The 14836-nt window shown below is 52.6% G+C and overlaps 5 protein-coding genes and 1 non-coding gene across 6 annotated transcripts; 3 read left to right on the top strand and 3 right to left on the bottom strand.

The window, feature by feature from the left end:
• Positions 1-595: 595 nt before the first annotated feature.
• BO80DRAFT_349169 (uncharacterized protein) lies at positions 596-2812 on the bottom strand (the record flags this gene model as incomplete). The annotated part of the gene is made up of 2 exons (XM_025715491.1): positions 596-1879; positions 2273-2812. Coding segments are annotated over 2 exons (1824 nt in total), but the record flags the coding sequence as incomplete, so codon positions are not given.
• Positions 2813-3859: 1047 nt separating this feature from the next.
• On the top strand, positions 3860-5102 carry BO80DRAFT_422801 (40S ribosomal protein uS13). The gene is made up of 3 exons (XM_025718900.1): positions 3860-3905; positions 4134-4299; positions 4409-5102. Exons 1-3 carry the CDS (start codon positions 3902-3904, stop codon positions 4704-4706), a joined length of 468 nt encoding a protein of 155 aa, XP_025578216.1. The 5' UTR covers positions 3860-3901; the 3' UTR covers positions 4707-5102.
• Positions 5023-7147, bottom strand: cp3 (carboxypeptidase C PRC1). The gene is made up of 3 exons (XM_025718899.1): positions 7090-7147; positions 6435-7007; positions 5023-6377 (listed from the first exon to the last, which is right to left on the bottom strand). The coding sequence occupies exons 2-3, from the start codon at positions 6925-6927 to the stop codon at positions 5212-5214; spliced, it is 1659 nt and encodes a 552-aa protein (XP_025578215.1). The 5' UTR covers positions 6928-7007; positions 7090-7147; the 3' UTR covers positions 5023-5211.
• A 243-nt stretch (positions 7148-7390) lies between these two features.
• Positions 7391-8821, top strand: BO80DRAFT_376160 (guanine nucleotide exchange factor SDO1). The gene is made up of 2 exons (XM_025716650.1): positions 7391-7584; positions 7745-8821. Exons 1-2 carry the CDS (start codon positions 7518-7520, stop codon positions 8710-8712), a joined length of 1035 nt encoding a protein of 344 aa, XP_025578214.1. The 5' UTR covers positions 7391-7517; the 3' UTR covers positions 8713-8821.
• Positions 8822-10481: 1660 nt separating this feature from the next.
• On the bottom strand, positions 10482-11502 carry BO80DRAFT_273603 (uncharacterized protein). Its single transcript, XM_025714855.1, has 2 exons — positions 10926-11502; positions 10482-10825 (listed from the first exon to the last, which is right to left on the bottom strand). Exons 1-2 carry the CDS (start codon positions 11251-11253, stop codon positions 10539-10541), a joined length of 615 nt encoding a protein of 204 aa, XP_025578213.1. The 5' UTR covers positions 11254-11502; the 3' UTR covers positions 10482-10538.
• Positions 11503-13258: 1756 nt separating this feature from the next.
• Positions 13259-13330, top strand: BO80DRAFT_t81. Its single transcript has one exon. It is a non-coding gene; the product is annotated as a tRNA-Arg (tRNA).
• The last annotated feature ends 1506 nt before the right edge of the window (positions 13331-14836 follow it).

Raw genomic sequence — 14836 nt, 5'->3', positions numbered from 1 at the left:
CGCTCATGCTCGCTCCTTCCGTCGATAGACCTAGGCCCACCTGTTGCATACCCGTCATTGTATGATGTTGGCCGAGATGGGGCCTGTGGCGTGAATCACCAACCCTGGAACCACGCAAAGGGTGAAGGCTAGGGGCGAGAGGGCGAGCAGGGAAGGGCTGGGATCCTAAAGGTGGATAATTCGGTAAAGCTCTCATAGGAGGAATTGGATATGGAGGCGGAGGGCGGGAAGCTAGCTTGGGTAGCGGACAGCCTGCCAATCTCCATGCGGAATTCGCCATATCGGGTGGAGAGGTCATCGTTGCATCCGCGGTGCCCGGGGTCGTGCTTGAGGCGGGAAAAGATGCCACAGGTGGAGGGAGTAGGGAGCTTGGATAGTATGCAGGTCCTGGTTGCGCCGGCACTCTACCTGAGTCGCTGGAACGAGCCAGCATGCCAGTCGGTTGCACATCAACTCCGGCCACGAGAGTATTGAGGACTTGGGATACTACTTGTGGAGTCGCCGGGGTCAACATTGCGTTGAAGCGTCTCGCAAGTGGAGGGAGAAATGGTTTCCATGGATACACGTCCTGGCCCCCCAGGTCTCCCGACAGGGCCCATCCTGGGTTCTGCTGAAGGATGAGCTTCCCCTGTTCACTGACTTGAAGCATGTTGTTTACTGCGCTCAAGGCCACATGGAGGTCCTCCATGTTGGGATTCATGATCCGTTCGTAGAAGAGCAGCGGTATCTCCTTGCCTCGCCAGTATTCCTCGGGTACTCGGTCCGCCCGGCTGGCTGGGGCTATACCACCAACGATGACTCCGAGGTTCTCGGTACTATCATACATACGGAGCATTCCTGTGTTGTCATGCTCCCCGCGATTGACATCGTTCCAGTAGAGGCGCATGTGGTTCTTGTGGGAGTAGATCCCTCCTAACCAGCGGTATGAGGCGATTTGCTCTCTTCCATGTTCATCGGGATACGCAAGAGTAAGATCTTGGCAATGTGATTGGATAATCATATTAGGGCCAGGCTCTACTGCGAGACGCAATGGTAGCTTCCTATATCTTTTCCTGCAATTCACGGACTCGTTGCCACACCTTTTACAAGGTACCTTGCTGGAGATGGCTAACAACCGAGAAAGCGCATCCTGCAGGTCGAGGCCGTCATAACTGCTTTCCAGCTCAGATGATCCTATAGAGGTATGTCCACTAGATGTATTGCTGCCTATAGGAGCACTGCACTGACAGGGATCCATAATCTCTATGAAATCGGGGCGAAATTGGTCGAAATTGTGCGTAGACCTGTGCCAGATATCTCGTAGAGCTTGGATATCCTCTCTTGGGGCATTGTCAGGTTGTACGAGCTGCAGGAAGCGGTCTCTCAGTTCGATGCTCTTCTCCAAAGGACACACATCCCAGTTCAAATCTGTCGCCTCGATGAAGGCTCGCTCGACAGGGGTAAATGTGTCCTGCCAGCCCTGCCAATCGCGGTCGACCTTTGTGGACCCAGCGTCCAGCAGTCGACCTGCCACGATAGCACAGTCGACAGCACTTGAACAGTTGCTCCACACGGGTCCACGGCCTCGGTAAGGGTAAACATGGCCATTCTTATCGAAGTGCAGACTGTTACTCGCCCAGGGGTTGGGGGCAAGCTGCACCTGAGATGTTGCTGGGAATGAGCCAAAGATGGCACTTGTCAAGCATTTCCCTTCTGTGGCGGTAACATAAGGCCGTGCTGCTTCTAGAGAGGCAGCAGTTGGATCACGTTCAAGTCCAGAATAAGCGAAATTCATGACAACACGCTCTATCGCCTCAACAAGTGGCAGGTGTGCTTCTCTATCAATCGCCGGTACTCTAATATTGATATGGAGTTCATCTTGACTTGCCTCTTGACTTGCCTCCTGGCTTGCACCCTGGCTTGCACTTCGTCTCGCACCTCGAGTTGCACCTTGAGTCGGACCTTGAGTCGCATCTTGAATTTCTTCTTCCATATCCCAGTCTTCGGAGATATGCGCAACATCTGCCACCCTCTGTTTCCCAGCGGCAACTCTGCTCTGTCCCTGGGTCATTGTAGAACGCTCCATCGGGTGTTCGATGCTTGGTCCGGCGGACGCTTGATTCTCAGCCGGGAGGTCCTCAAAGGCAGGGACTTGAGGGTCATAGTCAATGAATTGCTTCTCAAGCTGCTCATACATAACACCCTGCTCCGAAAGGGAAATCTGTTCTTCTGGTTGCGTATCCTCAAGATGGCGAGAAGCTTCTGCTTGCTGCTCCTCATCACCATGGCCAACAGTCTCTTTGTCGCTTGGTTGATTTTCCAGTTCGGGTTCCACAACACTCTTTTCAGCCATTCTCTCCAAGAAAACGTCCGAAATGAAATCGGGAGCATCGATTGGTCTGACGAAGCCGGGCTTCACCTGTGTATTTGGCGCGGGGGGCGACGGATAATAACGACTGATAGGAAGGAGATCTTCAGTGGCGACAGCAGGTTTCAACAGTCTAGGCCCTGTGTCCCTGCTAACATCATACAGTTCCTCCAGGGAGCGAGGTCGGTGTTTATCATCTTGATTGTAGAGAATTTTGATCAACGCCGCGATCTTATCAGCCTTGCGCATATCTCTGCGATACCGGTAGGCCCCCTGAATGTATCCCCAGGCATGAAATTCCAGTAAGTCCATGTAAGGAACACGCGTTTTGTTCAACTTTACCACGAGGTCTTTCTTCGTCATCCCACAGATGTTGGCCCCACTAGGAGGCTCTTGTAGTCTATTGGCATCATATAGTGGAAATCCACATAGGGGGTGGATATATTTAAGCACAGTCTTTGGCATGTTGAAGCTGTGATGTGTAGGATGAGGGGCGTTGAGTGCTCGTGGGTTGAACTATTGTCAGGGTGATGCTGAGCGATGTTGAGTGATGTTGGATGAATAAAGAGGATGACGAAGGAGTATATAATGCTTTGGCTTTGGAAAAATGTGTATATGCTGTAGGAATACTCCAAGGTATCTGACGATCTAGCCATGTGTTGTCCATTGTTATCTGGCGGGTCCCTGAGCCTGCTCCTTCCATTATCTGTATCCATCACTCATCAAAGTCAGTTTCGAATATACGAACATCATCTATATGCTTCATTAAAGTTTAATAAGCTTTTGCCAAGAGAATGATCATGAACACCAGCATTGATGTTATATGGCATTTTCCGATCTGCATGATATATCGAAAAGCCAATATCTGAAGCTTCCGAAAGAAAGGCATGCTGCACTGTTCGCGGCTGCAGACCGGACGAGTATCATGGAGCTGTCAACTAATGGAACATGGCTCCTCAAAGATCCTCGCTGAGAATGCTTCATTACAATATGAAAGAGTGTATCGGCATCAACAGGAACATCCAGGTCATGGCTCTCAGAGAAGATATCAGTGATCGTGTTAGAAACCATGTAGTTTCTGGGCAGTCAGTGCTTCGCTCATGCCTAGAGGGGCATTGAATAAATTCGTTTAATGGCTGGACCTCGTTTTATTGTAACTCCAAGACTGTCGCAAATCATAGTATCAACTAAGAAATAATGTAGGCATTATCCTACAAGGATAGATGCAAAGTCATCTGCCAAACACCAAAAGACCCGAAGTATGTAAGAGGGAAGGCTCCGGCGTAAGATAAGATACCCAAGATACCGTACCAAAACTCTCTATCACGTGTAGATTACGATCAAGTGACAATATACCCCTTTCCGGGCTAGCGCCCCTCACAAGCGAGCCCTTAAGCGCACCATGCCCAAACAGGCTAGGCGCCAGCTTACCCGATCCCACAACGGGCTGAGAGCAAAGTTGGAAGAAGCACTCGCAAGCGCCTCGATTTCACCTCCTTCCTCATCCCTCTCGCTGTCGACAATCAATCGCGGTCCCTCGCGCCATCGCCCATCATGTGTACGTGAATGAAACCCTGAATCGGAATCCAGAACTGCATTTGCATTTCGTCGCTGTTCGTTTTTGCCCGATGGAAAAAATATGAAATGAAATGATCGCTGGGAGGTTTCAAAAATCATCGAAGGAGAAACACGGCAGCGGCGGAATCGGATGCAGTGATAATTTTTGCTACACAACAACTCGATAAGGAACAAAATGGCTGACTGCGGATTCTTTTCGATTTTTTAGCGCTCGTGTCCGGCGAGAAGACGAACTTCCAGTACATCCTGCGTCTGCTCAACACCAATGTTGACGGTAAGCAGAAGATCATGTACGCCTTGACCCAGATCAAGGGTGTTGGTCGCCGTTACTCCAACTTGGTCTGCAAGAAGGCCGATGTTGACCTCAGCAAGCGGTACGTTTGACGATTCCTACGATGATGATACGAGATTCCGACAAAAGAAGGAGGATGAGGAAGACGCCATGAGGAATACAGAACAGCAGTTAACGTGATTACTATACAGCGCCGGTGAACTCACCACCGAAGAGCTCGAGCGCATTGTCACCATCCTCCAGAACCCCACCCAGTACAAGATCCCCACCTGGTTCCTGAACAGACAGCGCGACATCACCGATGGCAAGGACTTCCAGGTTGTGTCCAACTCCCTCGACAGCAAGATCCGTGAGGACCTTGAGCGCCTCAAGAAGATCCGCTCCCACCGTGGTCTCCGTCACTACTGGGGTCTCCGTGTCCGCGGTCAGCACACCAAGACCACCGGTCGTCGTGGACGCACCGTCGGTGTCAGCAAGAAGAAGAACTAAAAACATCATCGGGGTCATATCTGCGTTTGTTTCTTCGTACTTGCTGGAGTGGATCGTGGGAAGGAGGATTCCTTTTGTATGTTGGTGTGTTTTAACGAATCTTCCTGGGACCGGAATCATAGAACATGCCGAGTCCGAAATGAAAAGAATCATACCAATATGAATGAATACTGAATCACCTCCCTCATCTTGATTCCATCCACGGACGCCAGTCAGTGGGTCATGGATAGGCTCACTCTAGTCTGGGTAGTGGTCGTTTGCATGCCTAGTAGGTATTCAGATACTGTAGACTAACATTAGTCTTCGAACTACGAATGTGCATGTTGGTAGGTAGATCAATTCATTCTTATACGAAGTACAATATTGCATAACACTAGTGACAGTACCATATATTTCATGCAACATAACTGGAACTAGTGGGCATTGGAAGCATCCTCAACTATCGTTAGAAACATATGCAGTCACGCAAGGAGCACGCAGTCTAATCGCTGGTGGCAAATCTGCTCTAGAACCATTCACCTCCCAACCAGCGGTTGAAGAACTCGAGACTGGCCTCGGGCTGGTCCATGGGGACCATGTGGCCACCGCCATAGAGACGCATGAAGGTGAAGTTGCCATACGACTTGACCTGGCCGATCTTCTTACCCTTGGACTCGTTGTCAATCACGGTCAGGTCCTCCAGCTCAAGAGCGGCATATTCGGTCTGGCCGGGCCATTCCAGAGCTTCAGTCCAGGCCTTGTTGCCCAGCCAGTTGCAGATGAAATCGGCATCGCCGGCATAGATCAAGACAGGGATCTGCTCCAGGAGACCGGGGACGAGGCGGTGGTAGGGCTTCATCCAGTCACCGTGGAAGAGGAAGTTGCGGTTGATATCAAAGTTGCACGAGTCGTAACCGTCGACCTCAGCGCCAACAGCCTCGATGACCTCAGGCTGGTTCAGGTAGTCGCTGACGTAGCCCATAGCCGAGTAGCAGAGGTTAGAGCTATCCTCACACTTGCCACGAACATCGTAGACGTTCTGGCCGGTGCGCTGGTAGGGGGCGAGGAGGGCGTTGTTACAGTAGATCGAGGCAGGGACACAGACCCAAGCGCTCTCGGACTTGTAGCAGGACTCGATCATAGAACGGCAACGAGGCAGGGCATTGTCCATGGCCTGGCAGGAAGCCTCGTCCAAGACAGCAGGGTAGCCACCGTCACCACAGGCCATGGGGCGGTAGTATTCGTACTGAGTGTAACCGTCGGTGAGACCGTTACCGATCAGAACAGACTGGAGGTTGATGTTGCGCTTCTTGTGAGACAGGATCTCCGAAGCAAAAACGGGAATGTAGTGGCCGGCATAAGATTCACCGGCGATGTGGAAGTCCTGAGTCGCATACTCGGGGAATTGTTTGAAGAAGAGGGTAAGCAGGGCGTAGACGTCCTTGCCAGCAGCGACCGTGTCGCTGACAGCGGAGTTACTGTAGGAGTAACCAACATTGACGGGCTGATCAAGGAAGATCACGGAGGCGTTGGAGTTCCAAGCGTAATCATTGTAGATCGGCTTGAGCTTCTTATCAATGCTGCTAGGGCCGAGCTCCATGAACAGACCGGTGAGGGAAGAGCACCCGGGGCCACCGTTGAGCCACAAAACAACGGGGTCATTCTTAGGGTCATTACGCGATTCGAAGAACCCTGTGCCGGATTAGAATCCGCAGTCTGAGATGAATCTCTAGTGAAGCAATAACTTACAGTAAAACAGGTGCTTGTCGTTCTCGTTATCGTCGAGATAACCAGTGTACTGCTTGACGCCGGGGTCAATGCCGAGAGAGCTAGGATTGGCCTTCTTGACTCTGAGATCATAGGCCTCCAGCTTTCCGTCGATCTCCCGCTCCTTCTCACCGCTACTTCCAGTGACCCAGACGTCCTGAACGTCGGAGCCACGGACGATGTGGTCCCAGTGAGAGTCAGGACGGCGGTTGTGCTTCTTCGGGAGAGAGAAGACGGGGTTCTGATCCAGACTCTCCGGGAAGAAGTTGGCAACCTCATCCCACAGCTTACGGGCCTCATCAGAGAGGGTCTTCAGCTCCTCCTGAAACGCGTGAAGCGGCTTGGAGAAGCTGTCGTAACCATGGTCGGCACTGTGATCGGCAGCCTGCTTGGCACCACCCCCCAGGACTTGCTGGAAGGGGGGAACGGCCGCAGTGGCCGCTCCAACCAGCAAAGCAGCTGGAAGAACTCTCATTGTATGTTATATACCCTTTGGGTAGCTCTGAAGTCGAAAGGGTGATGGAAGGTGTAGGCAGACGATGGGGACCTTGCGGTCTGGATGATGGAGTACCCAGACAGGGAGCTTATCAGCACATGTTATCAAGGGAGCGACGGGGGAGATATAGAGGAAACTCACGGAGCAGAGACGTGAATACCAAGTGAACAGGTATCCGAGTGAATACCAGCTACCGGGTGATCAATGGAAACCCAGAAGAGGATGGAGAGAAGAAGAGGAGAGGAGAGAGAGGAGGTCTACTCGCTGGGCTGCAGATGACGCCTTGATAGCAGGAAGGAAGGCGGCCAATCAGAAGCCGGTGCCTTCCGGCCGCAGAAGTCACGCGCTGAGTCATGCAGCTGAGTCAGCGCATGGCACGGGACCAGCGTCATCGCCCTCTCCTCCAATCAAAGCCTGTTGTGACTGGCTTGGAAGAAGTTGTCAACAGCGATTTTTTCAGCGCATTCATAAGCCTCTGCTGTCGCAACTACAAGATAGCGACTTTTTTTCCTTTTTGACTGAATTTAATAATTTAGAAGGCTCACGGCTCCTCAGAAGCCTCCACCAAGATGCCTATCAATCAACCCTCAAATCAGATCAAGTTCACCAATGTATCAGTCGTCAGGCTAAAAAAGGGTACGTCTTATTTACAGATCACATCCTTCTTGCGATCATCATGCTATGACAAATCTCATCCAAACTGGGTGCGATCATACGCGATGTCAAACCCATCCTGAAAAGAGCCCATGAAAGTCCCAACCCACCCCGCAACCCCACTAACCTCTCCCTCGAACAGGCAAAAAGCGCTTCGAACTAGCCTGCTACAAGAACAAACTCCTGGAATACCGTTCCGGCGCCGAGAAAGACCTCGACAATGTCCTCCAAGTCCCCACGATCTTCCTGTCCGTTTCGAAAGCCCAAACCGCCCCTTCGGCCGAATTAACGAAGGCCTTCGGCGCCGACACCCCCGCCGATGAGATCCGTCAAGAGATTCTACGAAAGGGCGAAGTGCAAGTTGGCGAACGCGAGCGGAAGGAAATTATCGAGCGGGTGGAGAAGGAGGTCTTGGATATTGTGTCAGGACGGCTCGTCGACCCTACGACAAAGCGGGTCTACACTCCGGGAATGATCTCGAAGGCGTTGGACCAGTTGAGCTCGGCTAGTGGACAACAGCAATCGCAGGGTCAACCGGCTAATGGAGAGACGAATGGGGGAGAGACCGACCCGGCTCAGCCTCGGAAACCGCTGTGGACGGGAGTCACTGCTAATAAGTCGGCGAAGAGTCAGGCGCTGGATGCGATGAAGGCGCTTATTGCCTGGCAGCCTATTCCTGTGATGCGGGCGCGGATGCGTCTTCGTGTTACTTGTCCTGTGTCGCTCCTGAAACAGAGTGTCAAGGGTGCTGCGGCTGGGGGTGCTGGTGCTGGTGGGAAAGAGAAGGAGGCGCCGTCAAAGGGAGGCGCCAAGTCGAACAAGAAGGGCGGAAAGGGATCTAAGAAGTCACGTCAGCAGGAATCGGACGATGAGGCTGGTGAATCTGATGCAGAGGCCGGGCCAGCCAAGGGCCCGAGCAATGTCAAGGACAAGATCTTGAGTTACATCGAATCGATTGAGGCTCAGGAAGTGGTCGGTGGAGACGAATGGGAGATCATTGGCTTCGCAGAGCCCGGGGCTTTCAAGGGTCTGAATGAATTCGTGGGCAACGAGACACGCGGCCGAGGCCGTGTGGAAGTTCTGGATATGACGGTGACCCATGAGGAGTAAGCGAGCCTTACTTTCCGGGATCTGACGGCCGGATGCATGTACAGCCTGATATGATTGATGACTAGGAAGGATACCATAGATATGAACCAATACATTCTGGTGATTCACTAACCACTATGCACCATTTCTGTTACACACAACAGGAACACAACCAGGAACACCACTATACGAGACGGGATTCCCACCGTAGCTGAATCCATTCAAAATATATCCAACACCTGCATATATCTCTCAAAATAAGCATATACGATCTTGCATCAGCTGAACATCATCAATAGTCAATAATGATGATCAACTAGTCAATAAGATTTTACTTCGTCAGCAAGCATGTAACCCAACCCCAGCTGAAAGATAAGCAATGATAATACGAGAAATCCCAATCACATACAAATAGCCTTTACGGAATGTAAGAGGAGAGAATGAGCATCATCGTACTACGTGATCAAGGCTAAGGAACCCATATGAAATGCCACATACCTATATTGCATTTGATGACCCACCAAACCATAATATATACAACTCAGCTCAACTCACACACACATACACAAACCGAGTCCTAAATCCCATTCTACATATGCACACCACCCAATAAAATCCAAATAAACCAATAAAAATACCCCCAAACACTAAGCACACACCCACCCACACCCATACATCGTACAAGCTTCCACTACTGCTCCAGCTCCGTTCCCATGCACCAACCACCGCTCATCCACCCACCCACACACCACCTATCTAAATTCTAAACACAAACAACAGAATAAACTTCCGCCTCACCTTATCCACCAAACCAAACCCACCAAGCCCTACCTAAGGTAAAGTACGCACTACGGACGGTCCTTCTACTTCCCCCGTAATCCGTACTCCGTCCGAGTCAAAACTAGAAACCCAAGTCCAAACAAAGAAACCAAACCAAAACAAGAAACGAAAATACCTATGATGCAAGTAAGCTATTAAGCCTAGTTCATCCGGCTAATGGGTATGGTATTGCCGATCAAACTGGCCCGGATGGGAGGGGGAAAGGAGGCGTGTCGGTCTGGATTCTTGGCGGTGACTCAACTCCGGAGGGAGTACGGAGTAGTAAGTGGTACGTCATACTATTTTGTGTATCTGTCGTGTACTCCGTAGGACCGGATTCTCCTCCGTATGTATGGTGTAGATAGATTGATTTTCCGGGGCTGTGTTATCGATAGTGGCTTGGATTAATGGGGTCAGTGCAGTGTGATGCTGTGGTGGCGGATGTCAGGCTGGATGCTAAAGTGGGCTCAGCTGGCCACATGCTACAGAAATCACACAGTATATTGATTATTTCATTGAAGGTGCTACCTTACTCTAGATAGTAATTACAATGGAGTACGTGGCCGGCGATTATCCTCGGTGCTAGTAGTAGGCACCCACTAGGCACCAGCACACGACGTGCAGCTTGGATGGGTATACGCTCAAACGCAATGCACGAAGCAAAAAGCATAAAACAGACGCTTTTCGAACATCGCTCGTCTCATGCGTGGAAGGGCAGACACGGTCCAGAATATGCAATAATCGAGACGCCCCTCACGCCGGCTTGCATACGTGGACTGCGTCACTGGAGGGGAAAACGGCTGCCTCGAACACAGCCGGGTATTCAAGGTCGCCCTCGACGACCCACCGAGGGGGGGTCGAAGAAGGGAAGATGCTCACACCTGTGTCGCATAGTGGGTGAAGGATTAGGGTAGAACGGAGGAGTCAAAAAGGACGGCCGTCGATAGGGTCGGTAGCCTATTTAGGCGGTGTCACGTGATGGGAAGAAGCGAAGATCTTGCCGGAAGTCGGAAGCGAATTAAAAAGTACTATGAGCAGATCTGCACGGCGTTCAACGCCCGTGTCAAGTCTTCCGGTGAGAACGGCATGCAACACCCCTTGGGCGATAAGGGGGGCGGCGAAATGGCTCGCAACGCCGGGGAGGTGTAGCGGATGGTTTCCTTCAGCTGGGCGATCGAGTCCAGCCGGTCGACTTCGGCATAGAGCGTCATCATCGATTCGCTGTAGCTTTCGGGCTCCACGGCTGTGGAGGATGACGAACCACTGTCTCCTTGTCGGCCGCAGGCGTATTCGTCGTGGGAAACCGAAGGGGATGCTGGTGATTGGTCAGACGGTCGTTACACATGGTATGGTTTACGATAGGTCAAGACTGGACGACGTCCCAGAGGGCCGACGAGGAGAGGCATCCCACATACCAACTGTCACGTCTACTTCTGGTGCTGCTGTCGGGATCTGATCGGGAGCCAGGTCGTCGTCTTCTTCATAACGAGCTCTCAGATAGTCCGGTATTGACGCACACGGGGATAGACAGAGGTCGGGCGAACGCGGCCGCTCTGCTTGAGCCTCGCCGAATGACCATGCTGCGAGTTTGCGTTGATGTTCTCGATCGAAAGGGCCCTTGAACTTGGAGCGGGGGATTTCATGGCGTTTATAGTATTCGATCTTGATGCCATTGCCCTTGGATTTGGAGGACCCACTGCTGGACCGGCGGAACACCTTCCGCACCTTTTCTCGGAAATTCATTTTGACTGGAGCGTAGGATTGGCGAGATAGAGGGATGATACCGAAGCGTAGTGGACCGATGTGGGATAAGCGAAGAAGTATGCGTTCAGTGTCGACTCAGCACCTCAATGTTGCATACCTTTCCCGGTGAGGGAGCGGACGCTAGGGAGGGTGTGCAAGCACAGACGACAATCGTGTAGGCACAAGACCCCTGGTATCATCGTTTGGCTACACTGGTGGGGGGGAGGGAAATAGAGAGGAGAGGGGGGTAGAGGGAAGGAGGGAAAGAAGGAGGGAAGAAGAGAGGAGAGGATAGTGAAGCAAGTAAGTACGAGAGGGAGGAGAGGGAGGAGGAGGAAGGGCTAGAAGAATAGATAGTATGTTCGGACTAAGACCAACAGTTAGTGGTTGGAGAAAGGCACGACTAACTGGGAGGAGTAATCGGAATCAGAGTCCATACCTATGATCCAATGCGATGGGGCTTTAATTACTCGAGTCCAGACCGGGAGGAATCTGATTGGCACTTAGTCCCATACCACCAGGCCGGGCTCCATCCACGGAGCACACCAAACCCAGAAGGCACTGGGCGCCATGGACTTACCGGGAAGTGACTTATCATGGCTCGTTCAACCTTACTTTTCCCCTGCACAGGCCAAGGCGACCCCACGGCCGAAGTGGTGGTCACTGGCAGTGGTTGGCAAGTCAGAAGCCGCGATTGCCTGCGGCCAAATCCGATGCGAGAATGAGAGACAACGCCGAACGTGGAGGATCCACCTGGGGAGGGGGGTTGTGCGTGAATTAACCAGACGGACTAGCCGTTGCCCTTGGCTGGAAGAAGTAGACGAGCAGATAAGGTGAGTGTGTCTGATTTATGTCCGTTGGGGTGGGAATAGTCAGAATATGCGGGATCATAAAGTGTAAGATATGAAGGGAAAGAGACAACCATTCTGCCTGCAGCCTTTTGAGGGAGGGCTGGATGTCATCACTCCTCATCATCCGCAGCATCATCATCACTAGTTAGTACCGCCCGCAGCCTGACAGGACATTTTCCATTTTCCATTTTCCATTTTTCACTTTTATCCCTCATTCATTCCGGGGCACCTGCAAACTCGGCGTCGCGGTGCCGAGTCCCGACGGTTTCCCCCCAGCTAGGCTGACTAACCCCTTGATTCCTGCCCCCTTCGGTGCTCCCTCCTTCCAATCAGGGCCGTCGGCGAGGTTCACCGTCGGGTTGCATCGCTTGAAGAGGTACTACGGTAGTTGTCTCCCACCCATCCACGGGTTCGCCTCGACCATGGTTGTACCGCTCTAACTCGATGCCTCCGCGGAGCAAAGGTCGGGAGGAAGCTCTTCCGGCCTTTGGGTTGCGACAGGGAAGGGTCTGGCCTCTTTTTTCCCGTCTAAACCGCCCCCCAATCGGTGCAGGCTGGCGGCGACAATGATCACGCTCGTAACTGCAGCAGACTGGTATAATTGCCCCCTGCTATCATCCAGGCTGCAGAACCTGCATGATCGTGTGGCAATGGCAAACAATCCATCGAAGCAAGGCGGGATGCTGTCGTGGTCCTGCACCGAACGCTTCCAGAACACGGCCAAGCGGTCCGATCTACGTGCCACCACCGACTCAACCCATTCCAAGGAACCCTCTGGGCATCTGGGCGACCGGATTTTCGCCGGGATGCGACCTTGCGACCGACATCATCATTCGTCCTGGCGGCATCCTTGGCTGTCGACTCGGCTGGGCAGATGACTGTCCCACGTCAGTCGCCGGAAAAGAACGGTGCCACTGGGAGGCGTTCACCCTGTCCTGGTGTAAGAATCGCGTAGGAAAAGATGGGTTTGACTAATGAGATGATGAATGAAACTGAGAATGATAAGTGTGTGCGAATGATATCTCTGGGACGGCCATGGTTTCCGACTGCCCCGCCGGAAGAGTTGGAGTCGCCTCCACTCGGCACGGCGGTTCCGGTGGAACCGTTACCTTTAGCCTATATTGCCATTTGTAACAACCAATTTTCATCAAATAGGCCTGCTGGCCCAATGGTAAGGCGCTTGACTACGGATCAAGAGATTGCAGGTTCGAGTCCTGCGTAGGTCATTCTTTTTTATTTTTACCACTGCTCTCAGCTGCCACCAGTTGATAGATGCGTCGTTTTTTTTGGGACCTATCAGCAACACGAGCTCTCTACAGAAGTGGATGTCATGGCCACGCAGTATTCAGGTCGCCATGAAGACCTTTTAAGTTCTGTAAAATGCAAGGGCAACAGGCGCACGTTGTTGGGCCGTCACTTTCGTGGCATCGTAACCACCTGGCTCCATCCATGATGTCATGATAGTTTGCACCCCGGGTTTTGCCTCCCCCAACCCTCCATCATCCCGGTAAACTTCTTCGGGCATGTATACATACGTTCCGACAGTCGGAGTGCCGCGAAGTCGCCCACCTGTCGCCAGCAAGGGGTGCGCCATACAGACTCCGTGGCCACCTTGCGCGTCCGTTTTAGGCTGTTCTAGCTCGAGCCCCCCAATATATACCAGACGGCTTGGGGTTGTGTCATGGTTATGCCACGTGACTGTGATAGTAGCCAGACCCCATCAATGATAATCCCAATCAAGTGCGTAAGTGTAGGTTTCTGGACTTGGCGCCGTGAAGAACGAGATAGATAAGACGCCGGGCATGTCGACCGGAATCGTTCCCAGACATTCCTGGCCGGGTTTGGCCGATCCAGCCCCCGGCGGCATGCCTCATGATGCAATCGACCTTCGTCCCGATCGGATACGGTCACAAGGGACGTGGTTGGATTCTCAGCTGTGTATACGGCATACCGTTGGGAACTCGTTAACAGTTTCAGCTTCTGTGAGCGCTGAAGAGATTCTGCACGGTTGACACGGCATTAGCCAGCAGTCCGTCATAAAGACATTGTCCTCTGGGCCCCGGTCGGGAGCAGACAAGTGATACCTTGCCTTGTACGGCAGGGGCCTCGGATAAACAAAGGCCCCGCTTGGCGGGATGGATCGCCTGCCATCGTCAGGATTAGTCCACTTAATGCGGCCTGTTAAGACAAGCCATCTGCAGGTACAGTCCCGAGTCGCCGGAATCAGGGGGGATGTGCGCCGACTCCCACTGCTCGATGAAGGGCAGACGCTTCGTAACTACCATCCCTGTAGACGCCGCAAGCAGCTGCAAGCGCTGGGTGCGGTCTGGTGCGAAGTAGCAACAACATTAAGGGTGGTCAGCAGTTCTGGCTGAGAGCAGTGTTGCGAAGACGAGCGAGCCGTGTAGGGAGTCAATTGTCGCCCAGCGCAATCGCTGCGAAAATGACCATCCGCGACGCTCTTCTCAATACATGCAATGCTAGTATCCCATCCATATTTGGACCCGCGGTCCTGGTGTCCCTTCCAATTGACTCCCCTTGACCGCATGTGACCGCGGCGTGACCATTGCCTCGCTTTGGATTCCCCCGCTCGTACCAGCCTACTATTGTTTCTCCTCGAGCCTCGACCCTCCGGGCTCTACGCTACGAGTCTACGGCGCATTGACTGGCTCCTCCGTGTGCGGTTGAGAGCGTTTCAAGCTGTTGGGCGATCCCGCGTGGCCCGAATTGCG

Source organism: Aspergillus ibericus (genome assembly GCF_003184845.1).
Source record: "Aspergillus ibericus CBS 121593 unplaced genomic scaffold BO80scaffold_8, whole genome shotgun sequence".
In the NCBI taxonomy this organism is placed as follows: Eukaryota; Fungi; Ascomycota; class Eurotiomycetes; order Eurotiales; family Aspergillaceae; genus Aspergillus; species Aspergillus ibericus.
This window is presented reverse-complemented; position numbering and strand designations above follow the sequence as displayed.